This window comes from Ceratotherium simum, chromosome 28, assembly GCF_057802395.1.
Source record: "Ceratotherium simum simum isolate JZ-2026a chromosome 28, ASM5780239v1, whole genome shotgun sequence".
Lineage (NCBI taxonomy): Eukaryota > Metazoa > Chordata > Mammalia > Perissodactyla > Rhinocerotidae > Ceratotherium > Ceratotherium simum.
Window position 1 is genome coordinate 30,712,065 of NC_141927.1, and position 19,411 is coordinate 30,731,475.

At 40.4% G+C, this 19,411-nt stretch overlaps 2 protein-coding genes across 2 annotated transcripts; one reads left to right on the forward strand and one right to left on the reverse strand.

Annotated features, from left to right (window-relative positions):
• The first annotated feature begins 743 nt into the window (after positions 1–743).
• MAK16 (MAK16 homolog) lies at positions 744–12,691 on the forward strand. Its single transcript, XM_004428842.3, has 10 exons — positions 744–841; positions 3,207–3,256; positions 3,347–3,456; positions 3,563–3,627; positions 3,816–3,967; positions 4,899–4,953; positions 7,880–7,954; positions 8,945–9,058; positions 9,831–9,896; positions 10,083–12,691. The coding sequence occupies exons 1-10, from the start codon at positions 827–829 to the stop codon at positions 10,275–10,277; spliced, it is 897 nt and encodes a 298-aa protein (XP_004428899.1). The 5' UTR covers positions 744–826; the 3' UTR covers positions 10,278–12,691.
• On the reverse strand, positions 10,773–19,399 carry TTI2 (TELO2 interacting protein 2). Its single transcript, XM_004428843.3, has 7 exons — positions 18,351–19,399; positions 17,031–17,217; positions 16,392–16,484; positions 14,827–15,014; positions 14,605–14,748; positions 11,856–12,018; positions 10,773–10,920 (listed from the first exon to the last, which is right to left on the reverse strand). Exons 1-7 carry the CDS (start codon positions 18,995–18,997, stop codon positions 10,816–10,818), a joined length of 1,527 nt encoding a protein of 508 aa, XP_004428900.1. The 5' UTR covers positions 18,998–19,399; the 3' UTR covers positions 10,773–10,815.
• Between the last annotated feature and the right edge of the window lie 12 nt (positions 19,400–19,411).

Below are 19,411 nucleotides of genomic sequence, written 5' to 3' on the forward strand. Positions count from 1 at the left end.
GTTCTAATTCATAGTTTTCACCTGCATGCAGCGAAATTGCATTATTTATGACACTGAATTATTTTATAATGTGATATACAAATTAAGAGCCCATCCTTATTCTGAGATCGTGCCTTTCCTACTCTTTTAGTATTAAAAGACCTTTCTTTTGAAAAACGGTATGAGCTAGCATAGGTTTTTCCTTTTTCCCCCGTCAAAATGAAAAGCAGGAAAAAGTTGTTATTCTTTCAAAAAATTTTTTGAAATAGTGTCTGATTTATAAATTTCAAAAGTCAGGACCCAATGCTGCGCCAAACAAGAGTGCCTGGGGGGCGGGGAGTGAGTGAGGGAGCGGCAGGCGCGGCAGCGGGGTCTCAGGTCAGCGAGGGCCGCGTCTGAGCGCCACAGGCCGGGCGAGGGAGGACGAGCCGCGCCCGCGCCGAGCGCCCCGGGGGCAGAGACGGGGCCGGCGGGCGGGACACGCCGCCAACACTCAGCGGCCGTCACGAGCCGCGCGGTGGACACGGTTTCGCCCGGCGTCCTCGGCCTCCGCGCTCCAGGATCCGGCCGACTCCTGCGCGGGGCTGCACCGGGCCATTAGCCGGGTTTACAGTCCAGGGTGAGCCCGGCGACAAGCCGAAGGCGGCGTGAGCGCTCGGTGACACTCGGGACGTGCCACAAACGCGGAGGCGCGCGCGGAAGTCAGACCGCCAGGGGGCGCTGTGCAGGTCCGAGAAATCAGAACTCTCGCGATAGGTGAGGCTAGGCTTTCCGGAAGTGATTCGCCGGAAGAAGCGTGGCTGCTCTCCTGATCTGTCAAGGGTGTGCACGCTGAACCGCCGGCGACATGCAGTCAGATGATGTGAGTCTCCTCTTGCTCTGCCACCCGGGGTCTACGCAGGGTGCCTCGCCCGCTTTAGGCGACTCAGAAGCCGCATACGCAGCTGGCCATTTCCTCGTGTCGCTCCGGAAGCGAGGCTTCCAGAACCCCGGCTGCGGGGCTCTCACGTGTCTACCCGGGACCTCCAGCCCGCTGCCCCGGCGGGGCTGAGGAGCCAGACCACCCCCACCTCAGTCCGCAGGGTCGGCGTGTCCAGTCCTCGGTGCCTAGCTGTGAGGGACCTTCGTATGGGTCCTTGGGGACTCGGGCGGTGGAGGGGCGGGGGTCGGAACGGCGAAGTTTAGACGTCCAGTTAAGGATCCTTTTCCTCCATCTGCACGTTACTTTTCGGTCTGCTTTTTCTGTTAGGTTTTTCTTTACATTTGCTCTACTCTCTGCCCAGGTCATACTTTCGGAAGCATCTTAGATTCATTCATTTAGTTATTTGCTGGAGAAATACTGAAATGCTTACAGTGCGCACGGTGGTAATGACTGGAGATTTGGTGGTTAATAAGCCAGACAAACGACCTCTGCTTTCCTGGAGCACACTGGTGGGGGAGACAGATAGTAAACAAAGGAACAAATAAATGAAAACAATTGCACTTTGTAGTAATACTATGAAAGAAAGACCAGGGGTAATGACAGAGTAATGGGGAGACCATTTTAGATAGGGCTGATCAGGGAAGGTTTCTCGGAATAGAAGATATTCGAGCTGAGACCTAAAAGATGAGAATGAACCAGGCACTGAGGGGCTGAGGGAAAAGCAGTCAATCCAGGCAGCAGGAACAGTCAAGTACGAAGATCTGGAGGTAAGAGAGAAGGAATGTAATAGAGGACACCAATGTGACGTGTTAGAGGAATCAAGGGAAGACAGAAAGGTAATGAAGTTGGCTATGCTTGCCAGGGCAAGGTCATGTAGAGTCTTGTAGGAAGTGTTTTTAGGGCTTTTAATGGGAAATGACATCTGATTTATGTTTGTGACAAGTTCTGTAGTTGTGTGAAAGGCTTTTGAAGGAGAGAAAGACTGAAAGCAAGGAAACTGGCGTAGGATGAAAGTAGCTTCAGCTAAGGTAGTAATGATGGAGATGGAAAGAAGTGGATGATTTGAGATCTGTTTTATCAGCATAACCGACAAGACCTGGTGATGGATTAAGTGAGGATGAAAAAGGAGAAATCAAAGCATTTTGGATGTGAACAGATAGTCCAATGGTGGTTTCATTTATTGAGATGTGAAGACTAGGGAAAGAACAGGGTATTCTTTTGAGAGGTGTGGAATAGAGAGCTCCGTGTGGACACGTGTCTGAAGCCTTTTACACATCCGAGCTGGAGGTGTCAAGTAGGCAGCTGGATATATATACAAGTCTAGTGCTCAGGAGATGACAATTTGGGAGTCATCAACTTAGAGATGATATTTAAAGCCTCAAGCCAGAATGAGCAGGAGCTCTCCAGTTTCATTTCCTCTTACCTGCTTCCTACCACCCCGCCTTACCGCCCCAACAAACACATATCTTATAAAATTCCCCAAACACTGCTCCATTCTTTAACACTTCTGTGTGTTTTTCCCTTTAACTGCTTTAAAGCCTCTCCCAGTTCCTCAAAGCAGCTCAGCAAAGGCTCTCATACTCTTAGGCACCTCTGTTGTGGCCCTTAGAATGCTGCTTTGTGATGCCTTGCTTACATATTTTTCTCCTTAACTAGAGAGAGAAAACTCTTTAAGGACTACACCGTCCTTCAGCCAACAAATGCTTGAGTGCCTCCTGTGTGTCAGGACTCAGGGAAGTCAATGCCTTACATAAATTGAGTTACAATAAATGCTAAATGAATAGAGCATATTGGTGAGTGGAGGATAGCAGTAGGTGATTTTCCTTGTCTTCAGTGAGATAAAATTATGGTATGTATATCCAAAAATCTAGTAACTGTGTAGCCTTTAATGATGGATAATGAACATATTAAATAAAAAAGGAAAGTTAAAAAATATATATAACATGATCTCATTTTTGCTAAAAATTTACACAGCCATACTGGTGGAGTGTACACAGAAAAAATTTGAAAAATATTTACAAAATGCTAAATAAATTTTATCTCTGGGTAATGAGGTTCTGTTTATTGCTAATTTGTATTTACTTTTTCTATAAGAATCTATTATTTGTAAAAACAAGAAAAATATTTGTAAAAAAAAAGAAAACATGTCAAAAACTATTTTACAAAGAATGTCTTCCTCATCTCATTCCTCAAAGACTCCTTTCTTCAGTAAAGCAGAGCACTCCCCTAGAGCATTATTTTTTTGGATTAATATGCCATCTGTTGGGTCAGAACAATTGAAATGTGTTTTTCCTTTGTCTTGCAGGTTATCTGGGATACACTAGGAAACAAGCAATTTTGTTCCTTCAAAATAAGGTGAGTCTAGATTTGCATCTTGGACAAATTCCTTCAGTTGCCCTCTTGGTAATCCATCTTCTAAGTTTTGCTTTTTTCCTCCCATTCTAGAACCAAGACTCAGGGCTTTTGCAGAAATGAATACAGCCTGACTGGACTGTGTAATCGGTCATCCTGTCCCCTGGCAAACAGTCAGTATGCCACTATCAAAGAAGAGAAAGGTAACTCCCTGGGTTTAACTTCCATGAGAACTAGTCAACAGCTTTTAAAAGGATATTCTTCAGTCTCTCTGTAAATAATATTAAAGGTATTTACTTCATCCTGCAGGACAGTGCTACTTGTATATGAAGGTTATAGAACGAGCAGCTTTTCCTAGGCGTCTCTGGGAACGGGTAAGACCTGGGACATACAACTACATGTCCATACATTGGTTGTATTGATCAGGAGCACAGATGCCACATGCTCTTCTCTCCTAGATTAAACTTTTGAAGCCATCCTCATTAGGCCCCATAGGTGTCGTTAACGGTGAAGACCTAATCATTTACCCTTGCCCTTCAAGCTTCCTTTTTCTGTTTGATAGGTCCGGCTTCATAAAAACTATGAGAAAGCACTGGAGCAAATAGATGAAAATCTAATTTATTGGCCCCGTTTCATTCGACACAAATGTAAGCAGAGATTCACCAAGATCACCCAGTACCTAATTCGAATTCGAAAACTTACACTAAAGCGACAGTAAGTATTTAGACCATTCATTTATTTATTTTTAAATCTATCTTTCCATGGATCATATTATAAAGCTGAGACATTGTGAAACCTCTGTTAATGCTTTCTATTAAATTCAACTTTGGGTAATCTCTTATGATATGCTAAGAAGAAACTACTTCAGATTAAAGTTGTGCCCTTTGATTTCCCAGGATTTTTATTTATTTTTTTGCTGAGGAAGATTTGCCCTGAGCTAACAACTGTGCCAGTCTTCCTCTATTTTGTATGTGGGTTGCCACCATAGCATGGGTGACAAGTGGTGTAGGTCCGCGACCAGGATCCGAACCAGTGAGCCCAGGCCACCGACGCGGAGCGCGTGGAACTTGAACCACTCGGCCACGGGGCCAGCCATCTCCAGGATTTTTAAAACAGTTTAGTACAAGTTGATTTTCCCCTGTCTGAAAATCAGCTTCAGAAAATTTTGTTTATAACCCCTTGAAAGAATCTTAAAATTAGGGATTTGAAAATGACCTAAAAAATGTGAATAAACAAGAATGTAAGAACTTTACTCTAGATTCATTGAAAGCTAATTTTAAAAAGTGATAAGAAATCCACAGAATTAGCTGAATACCTTCGTAAGGAGTGTTAGGCTCTAATGTTTTTCCATTGTGACCTACAAAAAATTCCTTTTTCTTAGTTCACTGAAGCATTAATCTTAGCATAGTAAATGCCCTCCAAAGTCTCAGAATGCCTAAAGAAAACAAAAACAGCCACATTAAAATATATGTAAGAATGTCTGACTTCTTATAGCATTAAATTTCTAGAAAATTTTAAATATATTATCTTGCTGTATTGAGCTGAGCCCTACAAAATCAATTCCAATCCATTTTTTTGTCTCACTTTTTTAAAGGAATACATAGCACATGTACTTGGATTTTCTGATATGTTTTATTTCCTGTAGGAGGAAGCTTGTTCCTTTGAGTAAGAAGGTGGAGCGGAGGGAAAAAAGAAGAGAGGTAACTTATTCTGATATTTATAGCTTCTCTATTTTCATTGAGGGTAGGGCCATGTAGGCAGGGCTCACAAGAAAGAGTCAGTCACCATTGTCTTTGCACTGTTCTGGCCCTGGATAATGGTTCACTAATGGATAAGAGTTGCCTAAGATATCTGATTTTCCATATCTTAAGGTTGTGACTTTCAGGGCAGGTTAAAATATGGGTGCTTTGGGGATATATGTAATGGAGAACAGAAAGAATACCTTAAATAGAGATCCACAACTCCTTGTCTGAAATTCTTGAGGTCAAATGTTTCAGAATTGAGAATTTTAATATGTGGCCTATGTTATATATATTACCCTCAGCAGGGTCTGAGCATTCTGATCACACACACACCAGTAGTTCTGCAGTGAAATACAAGAATGTTCACACTAGATGGAATTTTTAAAAGCTGTTAAGTAGCCTCATGTTAGTTCAGGTCATATTTGGCCACTCAATTGAGTTTTTTGGATTTTGAAGTTGCTGGTAAGGAATTGATCAGGATCATTTGTTTCTTTGAAGTAAACTGGGCAGCGTTATTACTAAAGTAATGAACGGTGATGGTAATACTGTGCTCTCCATGGAAAATCTAGTCAGGAGACTCTAGCCTTTGTTGTAGAAAGCAGTCTGCCTCTCCACCTCAACTGGGGCCTCACTCAAGCTGAATTTTCTTATGCTTTTCAAGACCCAGGAATTAGCTTTTCCTGACAAGTTAAGATTTTCAGTCATTCTAGGGATTTGCTTTGTTTACCTCCCTTCCACTAACAGACATTTGCCTGATCATTTGTCATGTCCTATCAAGAAATAGTCTTAATAATCTTGATGCTTTTGTTCCCGTTAGTCACATAGATTTCTGTATCGTAAATCTATTATATCATTGGTCTCCAAACTTTTTTGATCACTCAAACATCAAAAAAGTTTTGGACATACACTCCCCAATATATTATTTATAAATGTTATTATACATGTATATATTATAAATAGTAGTTTGTGATGTCATGAAATGAAGATTTAGTTCTTAACTGAGTATAAATTTGTCTTTAAGGGCCCTCATAAGTGACAGATGTCTCAGAGATAAATAGAGAAGTGCACCGTTGAGTGTCTGCATTAAGTACTTGCTTTTCATTTTTCATTCACCACCACTAGTTATGTACAAGTTTTTATTCGAATATGGCTAGTGAGTTTTCATCTTCCTTGACTGTCAAACAGGTGTTCTTGCAAACCTTTCAGAAGAAAGTAAATTTTTCTATTTTTACCAAATAAGTTTGAAGTCCTCTGAAAAATGTAGATTTGAAAGATTTTTAAATAGGTTGGAAAATTCTGTTTCCAAATTTTTAAAGTGTGTGATTGCAGTTTTTATGAGACATGTTTTCAGCAATGTCACATATAGATGTAATCACTTCTTTTTAAAATGTTCTATCCATAGAACAAGTTCTTTTTTTCAAAAAACAATTTCTTTCAACCTCACTATTAAAATATTGCCTTTCTCTTAAAGGAACAGAGTAAGAGTATTTTTTAAAACTTCTGCTATATTACATACCACTGATATCCATTTGTCATCTTAGAAGAGGTTGGCAAATTTGGAACATTTCTCTTTTTGTGAAAAATGCATGGTTCTTTAAGTTCTACAACCCCTTTTAAGTACTAAACCATTAAATAACCAGCACACCTGTATAACTACTCCCTATCTTATTGCAAACTATTCAGTATCATCTCTAACTCCATATAATCAAGCAAACAAATAGCTATATGTTGTAATAATCTGAATAAAGGAGTGAGACCACCACTTTTGAACTCTGTGCAGTATTGCTCCCTCGGGATATCTTGTTCATTGTATCTGGCACATAAGTATTTGCTTTATGGACAGAGTCAAGGCACCAATGTCAGTATGCATAAAAAATATTAGTAGCAGTTAATTTTTTAAAAAAATAGTGAGTTTTTAATATTTTCTTCCTACATCTCAGTGGATCACCTTTGAGGTGTAAGCACCCACGTTAGAGAGTAGTATAGAACATCACAGGAGCCTTTTAACTGATCCACATGCCCCATCTCCCTGCATTGTGATTTATCCCACACACTGTTCCTCATTGTCACATAGCTTCAGTGTGTAACACTTTAAAATCCTCTATGATTTTCACTGTCAAATTACTGCACAATCTTAGGCTAGAAACATAGATTGAAGTTAGATTTTTTTTTTCCCGGATGAGGAAGATTGGCCCTCAGCTGGCATCTGCTGATGCCAGAGGAAGATGCCCATCTTCCTCTATTTTGTATGTGGGATGCTGCCACAGCGTGGCTTGATGAGTGGTGCGTAGGTCCGCACCCAGGATCCGAAACTGCAAACCCTGGGCCGCCAAAGCAGAGTGGTCAAACTTACCCACTACGCCACTGGGCCAGCCCCTGAAGTTATATTTTTCTGTTTTGGTTGTGGATGGTACAGGTTGATGCCATGTATCATTTCCTATGAGAGATCATTGAGGGAAGAGATCTCTTATCTTTTTATCTATCATGTGGAATCTAATGGGTTTTAGAAAATGTAAATAAGTAAAGGTCTTCATTCCCTTTTCTCAGCTTTTACTAAGTCTGCTTCAGGATTGCTACTTTTCTGAGACACTTAAATGTACGTAGACCTACCTGCTTTGTATATCGATCAAAGGCTTTGTTAGAATTTAATTTAGAATGCTATTTATAAAACCATAGGCATTTTTAAAATTTAACGGTTCACAAAGTTTGAGAGGGGGAAAAAGAAGAAATATATCTGGTTGGAGAGGCAGAAGCCCCAGTAATAGCAAGAGGAAAAAAGTGATTACATCTTCTCTCTTATAAAAACTTGTTGGCTTCTTCCACTTCTGCAGGCTGAAAAATGAGTCCTAATGAAGTAAATGGGTTTGCTGTTTTTTTCTGGTAGGAAAAGGCATTAATAGCTGCTCAGTTGGACAACGCCATTGAGAAGGAATTGCTGGAGAGACTGAAACAAGATACGGTGAGAAAGCTAGGAGCTTTAGGGTACAAATGTTACTTTTTAGGTGGTAATATCATACTAGGAAATGTGGAATAGTGGGAAATGTGTTGTATTTTTAAAGATGCTAGAAAGATCTTCACCTGGATTTTATTTCTGGAATAAGATAAATATCATAGCCCCTGGCTGCTTCATGTTAGTTCACTGGCACAAGCACCTGCCTTGCTTTTGCTGCCCTGATACTCCACTCAGGAGGAGAGACCTTGTCCTTTCTGCCCTCACTCACAACTCCTGTCCCCAAAAGCAACAATTCCAGATGTCTTTATAAAAGCCATACGGTTTTGATCCTATTATCTTAGTCTTTTAAGTTTTTTTTTTTTTGTGAGGAGATCAGCCCTGTGCTAAGAACTGCCAAGCCTCCTTTTTTTTTTTTGCTGAGGAAGACTGGCCCTGGGCTAACATCTGTGCCCATCTTCCTCCACTTTCTATGGGATGCCACCACAGCATGGCTTGCTAGGCAGTGCTTCGGTGCACGCCCAGGATCCGAACTGGTGAATCCCGGGCCACCACAGTGGAGCGCGCGCACTTAACCACTTGCGCCACCGGGCCGGCCCCTTAAGTTTCTTTAAAATAAATTTTATTCTCTTCTTAAGAATGTGTCACTTACAGAGAAAACATAAATAAAATTTACATTTTCCTTATTATTTCCTCTTTGTCCGCAAAACTACATTTGTTCCAATGCATGGGTTTTATACACTGCTAAATTTTAAGCAGATATGGTTCCATCCTTTATAGGAGTTATCTGTTTGGTATTAACCAGTGATTATTTAAATGTCAAAAATGGGCTTTTTTAAGACACTGCCAGCTCTAGGCTTGAAAACAATATAGAAATATTACTTATCAAATTAAGTATTCTCATTTAATCACTGAGGAAAAAGTAATAAACTCATCAGACAGTGGGCTTTATGTAAGATCCAAATGTAGTTAAAGCCAGTCTCTGTTCATGTTCTTCAGTATGGCGACATCTACAACTTCCCCATTCATGCCTTCGACAAGGCCCTGGAACAGCAAGAGGCAGAGAGTGACTCTTCAGATGCTGAGGAAAAAGATGATGAAGAAGAAGAAGAAGTAAGCCTTGTTTGTGTTTTTGTTTGTCAAGCAGTAATCGCTAAGACTAGATCTATTTTTATGTAATTGAGACACAGAATATCATTTTCTGTCCCCTAACCAAAAATAATTATTTTGGTCATTTTTTTCTATCATGAGATTAATTTTGGTTCAGTAGTGGCTGCTCTGTTCTCCACATTCAGCCAACAAACTATGCATTGACAATTTTAATCTTATTTACTGGCATTCTAAAATTTTTCCGGCAAGTTGACAAATGAAGACTCCTCATTCGCTGATGGAATATATCCTTAAGGAACCTACTGAAATTTACAAAGGGTTTAATCTTACTGTTAATATAGGAGCAGTACTTGAGTGATAGTATTTTTAGGGAAAGGGCAGATTTAGCAAGCAGGTGCTTAATCAACATGGTACACTCACATAGGTACATAGGTATAGTTTTCCTATTAGTAAACTATTTTTTGATATTTAAAATTATAGTTTTAGTTGAATGTACAAAGACTTGTTTGTAAATCCCTTCCTATATACTGATTTTAACCAATTAGAATGAAGATGTTTTACGTCTAATGATTTAAATCAGGTATGAGAATTGATATCCCTAAAATGTTTTTAATTCAAAAGTATTAAACTTGGAAATAAGTAGATTTTGATTGCCTCGATAAGTAGGCTCTGATTCTCTTTACGTTATTTATGTACTTATTTATCAAAGAAGAAAACCCGATGTCTAAGCTGAATTCATTAGGTGTTTTGAACCTAACAATATGTTTTGTTTTAGGAGGTGGGAAAAAGAGAGTTTGTGGAAGATGATGAGGTGGATGAGAGTGACATAAGTGATTTTGAGGTGAGATCTGGGTAAAAATTATCCTTTGGCCTTCAGCCAAAACCCCCCCAAAATAATGAGAGTTTCTGAACACACACACAGAGGCACATAAATTCTCTAATTTGTTCTAAATTGAGAGGATAATGGAGTTTGGGGAGTGAATCTAGTGTCTTCTCTCCTGCTTTATTTTTTCCCTCCCCATATTAGGATATGGATAAACTGGATGCCAGCAGTGATGAAGATCAGGACGATAAATCCTCCAGTGAGGAAGAAGAAAAGGCCCTTGATGCCCAACACAAAGGCAAAACACCTTTGAAAGGACCTTTGCGGAGAAAACGAGCATACGTAGAGATAGAGTATGAACAGGAGACAGAGCCTGTGGACAAAGCCAAAACTACATGATTTCCCTTCAGATATTTATGAACAGGACTGAACATTCTGAACTTCTTCCTTTCTTTATCTTAAACACATACACACCTCTAGATTTTGCTCTTTATGTTGTATTTAACACAGTATTTGTGTTTTTAATATTTATGCCACTTCTGTGGGCAAGAAATCTGGAAGGGTGTGGAGGAAAGCCTTAAATTGTGAACAGAGTATTTTTATAGCATTGGCATATGTATTGAAGTAACAGCTTGAGCCCAAGAAGCTTAACAGATGAGTTTATGGGTGTAAATATTTTAAAATTTTAAATGCTACCTGCCCCTCTTTCCCTGGTGTCCTTCCCACGTCCCCCCACCAAACTTTATTTAGAAATATCTAGACTTCAATTTTTTCTTGTTTTCCTTTCCCTACTTCTATGGGAGTAAAAGGAAAAAAAGACAAAGAAGATCTAAGTTATAGTGTTCAATGTAAAAATACCTTTTTTCCTTAAATAATTCCATTTATACAGTTGGACTAGAAAGAAAATCATTTCTTCTTTAGGAAAACAGCACAAATCTTAAGTTCCATCGCAGGGAGCGCCTTCAGAAACCTGCTGCACTTTTCTGATACAGTTCACCAGCTTACTGTCTTCACAGCTGTGGAGGATTCTGGCCAGGAGACCCTGAAACATGAAACCAAACAGGCTTTGATTTTTTTTTTGCTATTTTTTTTTCCTTTTACCTTGGTTCTTCTTTCTTGTACCATACTCAAAGAAGGAAAGAATGGATGACAGTAGGGGACAGCTCACAAAATAGGTGTAACTTTAAAAACTGTTGCCATGCCTGGAAATGTCCTGCTGGCTCATGAAGCAGCAGCTTAATAGGAGCCAAGGTGAATTAGATTAGATCCAGGGCTTGAAAACTGCGTGAGATTAAAGAGCCAAGATGAAATAATCTGAATAAATAAAACAACAAATTATACTATCTCTAAATATTTTTAGGATATAAATTTCTTTTCATGCTGCTTTATAACGTTCAATTGAATATTTCTCAGTGGGGTAAGAAATGAGGCAATAGTTTATTAAATATATATAAATACACACATAGCTCTTATATGCCATGGTTTTGAGAAGTTAACTTTCATGGAATATGAGACCACAGGAAGAGTTCCCATGTGGACAAATGAAAATATGGAAAAACATAGTTGCCCCTGAAAAACTGGAACCATTTCTGGTATCTGAATTAATCTACCTATATTATTACTCCTTGGTGGCTTATAGCCCATTATTTCATCTTTTTTTTTGATTCAGATGACTAGTACAGAATTTAAATTTTACGAACTCTTCATCATGATCCTTTTGCCCATTCTCTATCTCATCCCCAGAAACATCTGCTGAACTTCTTGTCTTTTGGTCTAAACAGTTCTGACTAGCTTTAAAGGAATAATAAGGTATTGATCAAACTCTTGAAGCCTAGAGGGCTCAGGGGTGGAGACCTGAACCTTCCATGTTCATTTACAGACTTGGTCAGGCACGTAAATACTAAATTATAATCAATCATAAGAATTACCTAAAGATAACGAGACCTAACTGGAACCAAGCTGCAGACTGTCCCTTACCTTCACCTGTCCTTGAGAGCAGTGGTCCAGGAGAATCAGGCAGTCCGTGGCCTCCTCTAACAAGGCACTCTTAACAGGCTCAGGTGTGAGGCTTCGATCCCTTGCTACATCACATATCAGTTTCAAGAGAGCCTTCAGTAAGACCACAAGTCTACAGGAAACTCTGGAATCAAAAAGGAAAACTATGTTTAAACTCGAAATCAGGATATTAAGACTGAAAGAGACTTCAAAGGCCATCTAGTATAAAAGTCTTCATTTCATAAATGAAGGAACTGAAGACCACAGAGCTGAAAGCAGAACTAGAGACCAGACTCCAGATTTCTTAACTTCAAGCCCTCTACTTTTTTCTAGAACAGACTGCCCATATACACAAACACTGGCCTCCCCAAGAATACCTTGCTTCCCTCCAGAAGCTTGGTCCTATTGTAAGGAAATAGTCTCCCCTGAAAAAGGAGAACTGGGACCTTCCCTTACCAGGGGTCTATATTTTCGGCCAGAGAACAGGAGATGGCCCATACTCCTTTAACTTCTATGCAGTCTTAGGCCTGGAAGTTAAAAATAGAGTGAGGGAAATAAGCTCGGCTTCTGGGACTTAAATGTAAATTTGAACTTTCTGTCATTTGAATTCCAGATCCTAGATTACCATCAGTTAAGCCCAGCCTATGCTACTTAGTCTTTCTAAAAGTTTTTATCAGGATGAAAAAGTTCTGGAAATGGATAGTGGTGATGGTTGCACAAAATTGTAAATGTACTTAATGCGACAGAACTGTACACTTTAAAACGGTAAATTTTATGTATTTTTTTAACCACAATAAAAAATAAATAAAAATCCTGAATGGACGCTGAAAAATAATTTAACTTGTAATGTGAAAATATGCACAGTAAACCACATTTCTGGACAGAAATGTCACAGAAATGTGACTGGGAAAAGCTGTCATCCTTTATCTTGATCTAAAAGATATTAAGCAGTTTCCTATAACGTGTGTGCCACTAAGCCCTCCACCTGTCCTCATTCAGCATCTAATCGGCTGTTTCCCACTCCCCAGCCCCCACTTCCTCCATACATGATATTCATTTTCTAACCTCCCTACATTTGTTCACTGATCTCTTCTACTTGGAATCTTTGTCTCTGCTCTTTAAAGGCCTGACAGTATTAATTTGAATCAATTTCTTTCACCCATCTATTCATTCTATTGCAGTCCATTCATTTTTCTAATATTTGTGTACTTAATACCAGGTACTGAGTAAGCTTTGGTATTCTCAGTATACTCAAGTGGTCTTCATCCTCCTGGAGCATATGGTTCAGTAGGGGAGAAAGACAGTAAGTCAATAAATGCAACCTAGTTACAAATGTGACTAAGGGAAAGAGTATCAGGTACATTATAAGGAAATGAGAGAATATGGTTCAGAACAGATAGACAAATCTTCCTCGACTCAGAATGGAGTTACGTCTTGATAAACCCATTGAATTGAAAATATCATTAAGTCGAAACTGCATTTAATACACCTATCCTACCAAACATAGCTTAGCCTAGCCTACCTTAAATGAGCTCAGGACACTTACATTAGCCTACAGTCGGACAAAATCATCTAACACAAAGCCTAGTTATAATAAAGTGTTGAATACCTCATGTAATTTATTGACTTCTGTATTGATAGTGAAAAACAATGGTTGGGTACAGAATGGTTGTAAGCGTATAGGTTGTTCACCCTCATGATCAAAGGACTGACTAGGAGCTGCACTCGCTGCCGCTGCCCAGCATCACGAGAGAGGGTTGTACTGCATATCGCTAGCCCAGGAAAAGATCAAAATTCAAAATTTGAAGTACAGTTTCTACTGAATGTGCATAGCTTTTGCACCATTGTAAAGTCAAAAAATCGTTAAGTCGAAACATAGTCAGGAACCATCTGTATATAATGTTGTTGTTGTACTGGACTCTAGCTGAATTCAACTTCGTTATTTCATGCAAGAAAGCCTCGTGCTGACTCAATAAGTTTGGGTTCCAGGTTATTGTTCCTGACACCTACTTCAAGCCAGAGTTGGAATGCTTTCTAAGCAATCATATCCTAAATCAGTATTCTGACCACTGCTCTGCAGATGTTCCATAATGTGCTATGAAGTACTCCATTCTCAGATTTAAGAAGCACTGGGGTGAACAAAGTGAAGCATGTCTATGGTAGCACTTTTAAATGGCCTTTAAAATGCTAATATGCATTATAAATGTAGAGGGATGTACACCTGAAGTAACTACGGGTATATCTCATCTTTTTAATGCCACTTTCTCAGTTCAAAATCCAATAGCTGGGCTGGCCCCGTGGCTTAACGGTTAAGTGCACGCGCTCCGCTGCTGGCGGCCTGGGTTCGGATCCCGGGCGCGCACTGAGGCACCGCTTCTCCGGCCATGCTGAGGCCATGTCCCACATACAGCAACTAGAAGGATGTGCAACTGTGACATACAACTATCTACTGTGGCTTTGGGGAAAAAAAAGGAGGAGGACTGACAATAGATGTTAGCTCAGAGCCAGTCTTTCTCAGCAAAAAGAGGATGATTAGCATGGATGTTAGCTCAGGGCTGATCTTCCTCACAAAAAGAAAAAAAAAAAATCCAATAGCTGTGTAAAAATGGAAGTTTTTCAAATATATGGCATGTCCTTAATTTGTACTGAAGGTACATCTGGGCAAGTTCTGAAGAGAAAATTGGCTTGAGTTTTGCCCGTCTTAGCACACCTGTCTGCTTGGGTGGTATACCTGGGCCATGTATACTGCATGAGAAGTTTTAGGGTTTCCAATATCTTCAATCTAGCCTCCTCCTCTGGTCCGTCATAAACCTCCAGATAACCAATGATGACTCGCTCCAGCCTCTTCAAGTGCCGGACAGTTAGGATCCCCAACCTAAAAACGAAAGAGAAAATGTAATGCCAAAGAGATGAAGTTGAGGACTACAGCCAGACCAGCAGCCCAGGAACTCGCCTCTTCACGAAGGCTGGCAGGTTCCTCGCATAGGTCCTGCGTAAGAGAAGGCGGTGCTCTGGCTCCATGTGGGTCAGGATCAGCTGCAGGACCTCATCGCAGTGTGTGGTGGGTCGGGCTGCATCTCCCTTCCAGTGCAGGGCTTTCTCCAGGACGGGGAATAAATCCAACAGACATAGCAGCACGGCCTAGGAGGGAGTAATGGAAAGGAACTGTAGTTCATCCATTTGTACTCACAACACACACTGATTTTCTAGCAACTTCGTTAACCTATCCTTGGGGTCCATGTCACAGAATTCTAAAAGATACTCATAATAATACATATTAAGTGTATATTACTTTATACTTTCAAACTTTTGTTACATTCTTTATCTCCATCTGACAATCTCAAATAAGTTAATACTTTCTCCTCAGAACTGTTTTTTGCTAATCTATAAAATGGGAAGAATAGGAAAGCTAAACCTGTAACTCAAATTTTAGGAGTCTTAAGTCTGTTGTCACTAAATTACTAAGTCTAAATGATATTCACATGTACTTACACTAAAAGCACTCCCAAATAGAATCTAAGACGGTCCTAATTTGTATCCAATTTGACCACCCTATCTGAAGTTTCAGTGTCTAGCCAATCTGTTTTAGCTCTCCTGGGATCTTTGGTTTTTCTCTTAGTTTTTTGGTTTTTTTTAAATCACCATCTCAAGAACCCTAACCTTTTTGGCTGTTAGTAACTGGATTTTCAAAACTCAATCTTTAAAAAAGAAAGGTGGCAGGGTGAGGTAGGGGGAGGAAAGGTAGGCATAAAATAAGAAACAAAGTTATTTCTATCTCTGATTTTATATAACTTGTTTCTCTGTCTTCAGAATGTTCTTTCCCCTCCCAAGAAACTCCTATTCATCCTTCATAAGCAAATATCACCTCCTTCCCAAATCCTCCTAAAACCACCCCAACACCACCAAACCTGGTTAGTTGCCTATTGCTGGACACCCACTGCACTTCACACAAACCTCTTTTAATAGATGTTATCACTCTATACTATATTTACATATATAGTATACATATTTACATAAATGTCTCTCCTAAGGGTTTCTTAAAGCCAGAAACCCTGTCTGATTCATTCACTCTTGGAACCTACAACAGCTACTGGCACACAGTAGGTACTCAGTGTCTACTGGATGAAAGAATAAATGACACTAAAGTATCCAACACATAAGGAGTTTCAAGTGTGTATGTTGACATAAATGCAGCACAGAAAGAAGGACACTTAAATTAATAAAAGTACAACTTTTTCAGACATAAAGCTGCCTCCAAGTGATATATAACTGACCCAGATGAGGACATAACACTGGCTTTTCTGTGGAGACTCAGGAATGTGGATGCCTGCTTAGTACTGAGATGTCTTCACTAGACACTTGCCACCTCCATAGTTTTAACTAGGCAAGGGCTTTTAGTTGTCATCCTCACTTTCCAAGAGAGGAAAATGTCTCTCAACTATTCTTATTCACATAATGCCACCTTCCACTCAAATTTGAGAACTCAGACTCACAGTTATGAACAAATGTGACAATTACCTGGATGAGGTGGTGCTCCGGTGTGTACAGGTGGTTGAAAAGGGCATGGTATAGGACCTGGGCCCTGTTATACTGAAGCAAATCAGCAGCCGGCTGCAATAGATAAAATACCCAATTAAAACAAAAGTTTCCCGAAGTTGGCAAAATGTTGATTAATTTGTGAAACTGAATTATGGGTACATAGGATTCATTACACCACTCTCTCTACTTCCATGTATATTTTAAAAGCTCCATAATACACAGTTTAAAAAAAAAAAGTTTCCTTGAGTAATAGCTTGCACATTTGGGTATAATCCCTTTCAGTTTCTGATTTTTTTGTTCCTTGAAAGTCAACTGTTAATTACTCAAGGTCTAGTTATTCAACTTGACAATGGTGCATGCCTTATGTGCGTGATCATGGCCCATGTTTCTCATATATATTACCTGTGAGATACAACCTCTACCAGGTCGGCAGAGGGCAAATATAAAGAAAAAAAACATAAATAAGTGAATTTAGTTACACAACAGCATTAACAGAAAGCCAGTTAATAAAAGATATAAACATAGGCAACAATAAAATAGTGAAATCATGAATGACAACGGCCATGAAGACTCAGTTTGTCCCATCAATACAGATGACAGAGAGCAGAGGCTGCTCACCACGTTAAGCACAATGTGATGGAGGCAGCGTACACCCAGGACTTTGTTCTCAGTTCGGTAGTCATCGGACATGAGCAATGATGGGGGAAGTATCCTCTCCAGATGCTGGTTCAGCCAGGGTCGAGTGACCTGCTGCAGAGTCCACGAGAAAACATGTTTGGTGGCAGGGTTATTTTTCCAGGATTCCCTAAGTGGAAATGTGAAACCACACTAAGTAAAGTGCCGTGGTGTTAACTCGCAAAGAGAATTAACCAGTTCAAGCTAAACAGAGAATTTTCTCGTCCTTGAAAAAAATACATCCCACATAAGATAACTCGATGTTATAACATATATTTTAGGATTTAAATCAAAATAATTAACAGAACTTACACTAAACGCATTTAACAATCACCAGGGCTCTAGGTCTAAAGCTCATCCAATGAGAAGTAGCCATTTCTAAGCATAGCTATGTAAAGGATCTGTGGTGATGGTGGTGGTTACTGTGAAGATGTGTTGAGGAAGGAGAGATGAGTAAAGAAACGTCTTCAATATTATTATTATTATAAGAGAGCAAATGAGTCAATATTTGAAGAGCAATTTATAGCTTAAAACGTGAGTTTACATACATTACTCAACTAATCTTCAAAATTAGTTGTGTAATAGGTAATATCTTTATATTACAAATAATGAAACTGAGGTTCAGAGAGGCTGTCCGACCTGGTCCTGCTCAGAAGCAATAACAAGAAGCACCAGACTGCCTCAAAACTAAGCCTTTAAACTCCAAGTTCCTGGTAAAATGACAGCTACACACGCATTTTCTCATCACTCCAGTGTTACAAATACTAACATACAAAGTAGCAAGTGGAAACTCACAGAAAATACTTTAGCTGATAGCAATCTAAAGGGCTGTTATTTTTCCATTCCAAACATTGCTTCCATATCTAATAACTATCCCTGTCTAATAACTAGCGCTGAGTTTCAAGATCCCTAAATTTAAATTCAAACCATAAGTTTAAATTCTCTCCAAATCCCCATCCCCACCTAATTTAAGAAAGTTAAGTCTAAATAAACGGGACAGAACTTCCAATTTCCAGGGCAATTGTCATGAAGACTGGAAATAGCACTAGAAAACGGAGCCTGAAGACTCGGGTTCTAATGTCGAGTTTGCCACTATCTAGTTATGTCATTTATAGCAAATCACAACCTTTCTGGGCCTTAAGAAATCAGCTATTACAACACCTTTACCTTACTGACAAAGAAACTAAGGTTCCTTTGAGCTCTCACATTCTAAAACATTAGACTGAAGCTCAAGCCGGTGGCCCTTTCCGCAGGAGAACTCACTTATTCAAATCGGGCTTGAGAAGCCCCAATATCACAGAGAATCTCCCCTTCTCATCTTCATTATCTCCGCGGAGGAATCCCGCCACAGAACCACACTCAGTAACGTGAAGCAGTAAGGCGAGCACCTCTCCAGCAACGTCCTGAGATCTTGGGCTGGTCCACGCTTGCTCCAAACTGTGCGTGACGGCAAAAATATAGATGGGTCCTGACAAGTGACGTAGGCTTGTCTTCCACGCAGGGCAAACCAAGGAATTCTTGGCAGCTTCAACTTTCCTCAATAGCTTAAGAAACAGTAACCCAACTGCTGCCGCCTTCTCGGCCACTTCAGAGTGACCATCACTTCTATCTCCCTGCTCCTTGGGCGGGGCTGCATACTTCTCCAGGGCTTTTGCCACCTGCCCCAGCATCTCGGGCATTCCGCGGAGTGATGTCCCAGTCCCCTCAAATAGTTTATCACCCTCTGTGGCATCTATCAGAGCACTGAGGTCCTGAAGAGCTGCATTTTTCGCCTTGCCCCGTCGGGACTCTTGGCCGGAAAGACGGTGCAAAATCTGAGACAAGGCCTGTTCGAGGTCGGAGGAAGGCCACTCTCCAGGCAAGGAAGAGCCCTCCTTTGATGGGGACTCCCGCGGGTTGTCATGCTCCATTTCTCGGTCCGCGGCGGTGATGGGCTGGTCTCTCCCAGAGGACGGGGATGGAGACGGGCGGGGATAAGCTAAGGAGGGAAGGAAAGATCAGCCGGAGGGTGGAATTCTCCCCAAGAGCAGAACTAAAACCAAATAAGACGGCGGGACGTCTTAGAGGAAGGCGGGCAAGCCTCACCAGCATAAGAGTGAAGTATGTGTAAAGCAAAACATGCGGGAGAGGGGCCTCTCTGGGAGTAACAGAATCTCAGACTCCAAGCAGCGAAGTGGAGAAATTACTCTTGCCGTTCTGAAGCCTCAAAAAAAAAAAAAAAAAAAAAAAAAAAACCAAAGAGTTTAAGAAATAAACCCCTAAGGCAAGAGACGAGCACAGACACCAGAACCTGCAGCCCTTCCCGCACAGTCTGCGCCTAACAG

Excerpts from the sequence above, each read along its gene's own strand:
- TTI2 (XM_004428843.3), bottom strand. The coding sequence starts at position 18,997 with ATGGAGCATGACAACCCGCGGGAGTCCCCATCAAAGGAGGGCTCTTCC. Across the intron at positions 17,218-18,350 it reads CTCAAGCCCGATTTGAATAA|GGAATCCTGGAAAAATAACC; the intron begins GTGAGTTCTCCT and ends ATTTCCACTTAG. Across the intron at positions 12,019-14,604 it reads ATGCAGTATACATGGCCCAG|AGTTTCCTGTAGACTTGTGG; the intron begins GTATACCACCCA and ends TTTTGATTCCAG.
- MAK16 (XM_004428842.3), top strand. Across the intron at positions 3,968-4,898 it reads AAACTTACACTAAAGCGACA|GAGGAAGCTTGTTCCTTTGA; the intron begins GTAAGTATTTAG and ends TATTTCCTGTAG. Across the intron at positions 9,059-9,830 it reads ATGATGAAGAAGAAGAAGAA|GAGGTGGGAAAAAGAGAGTT; the intron begins GTAAGCCTTGTT and ends GTTTTGTTTTAG.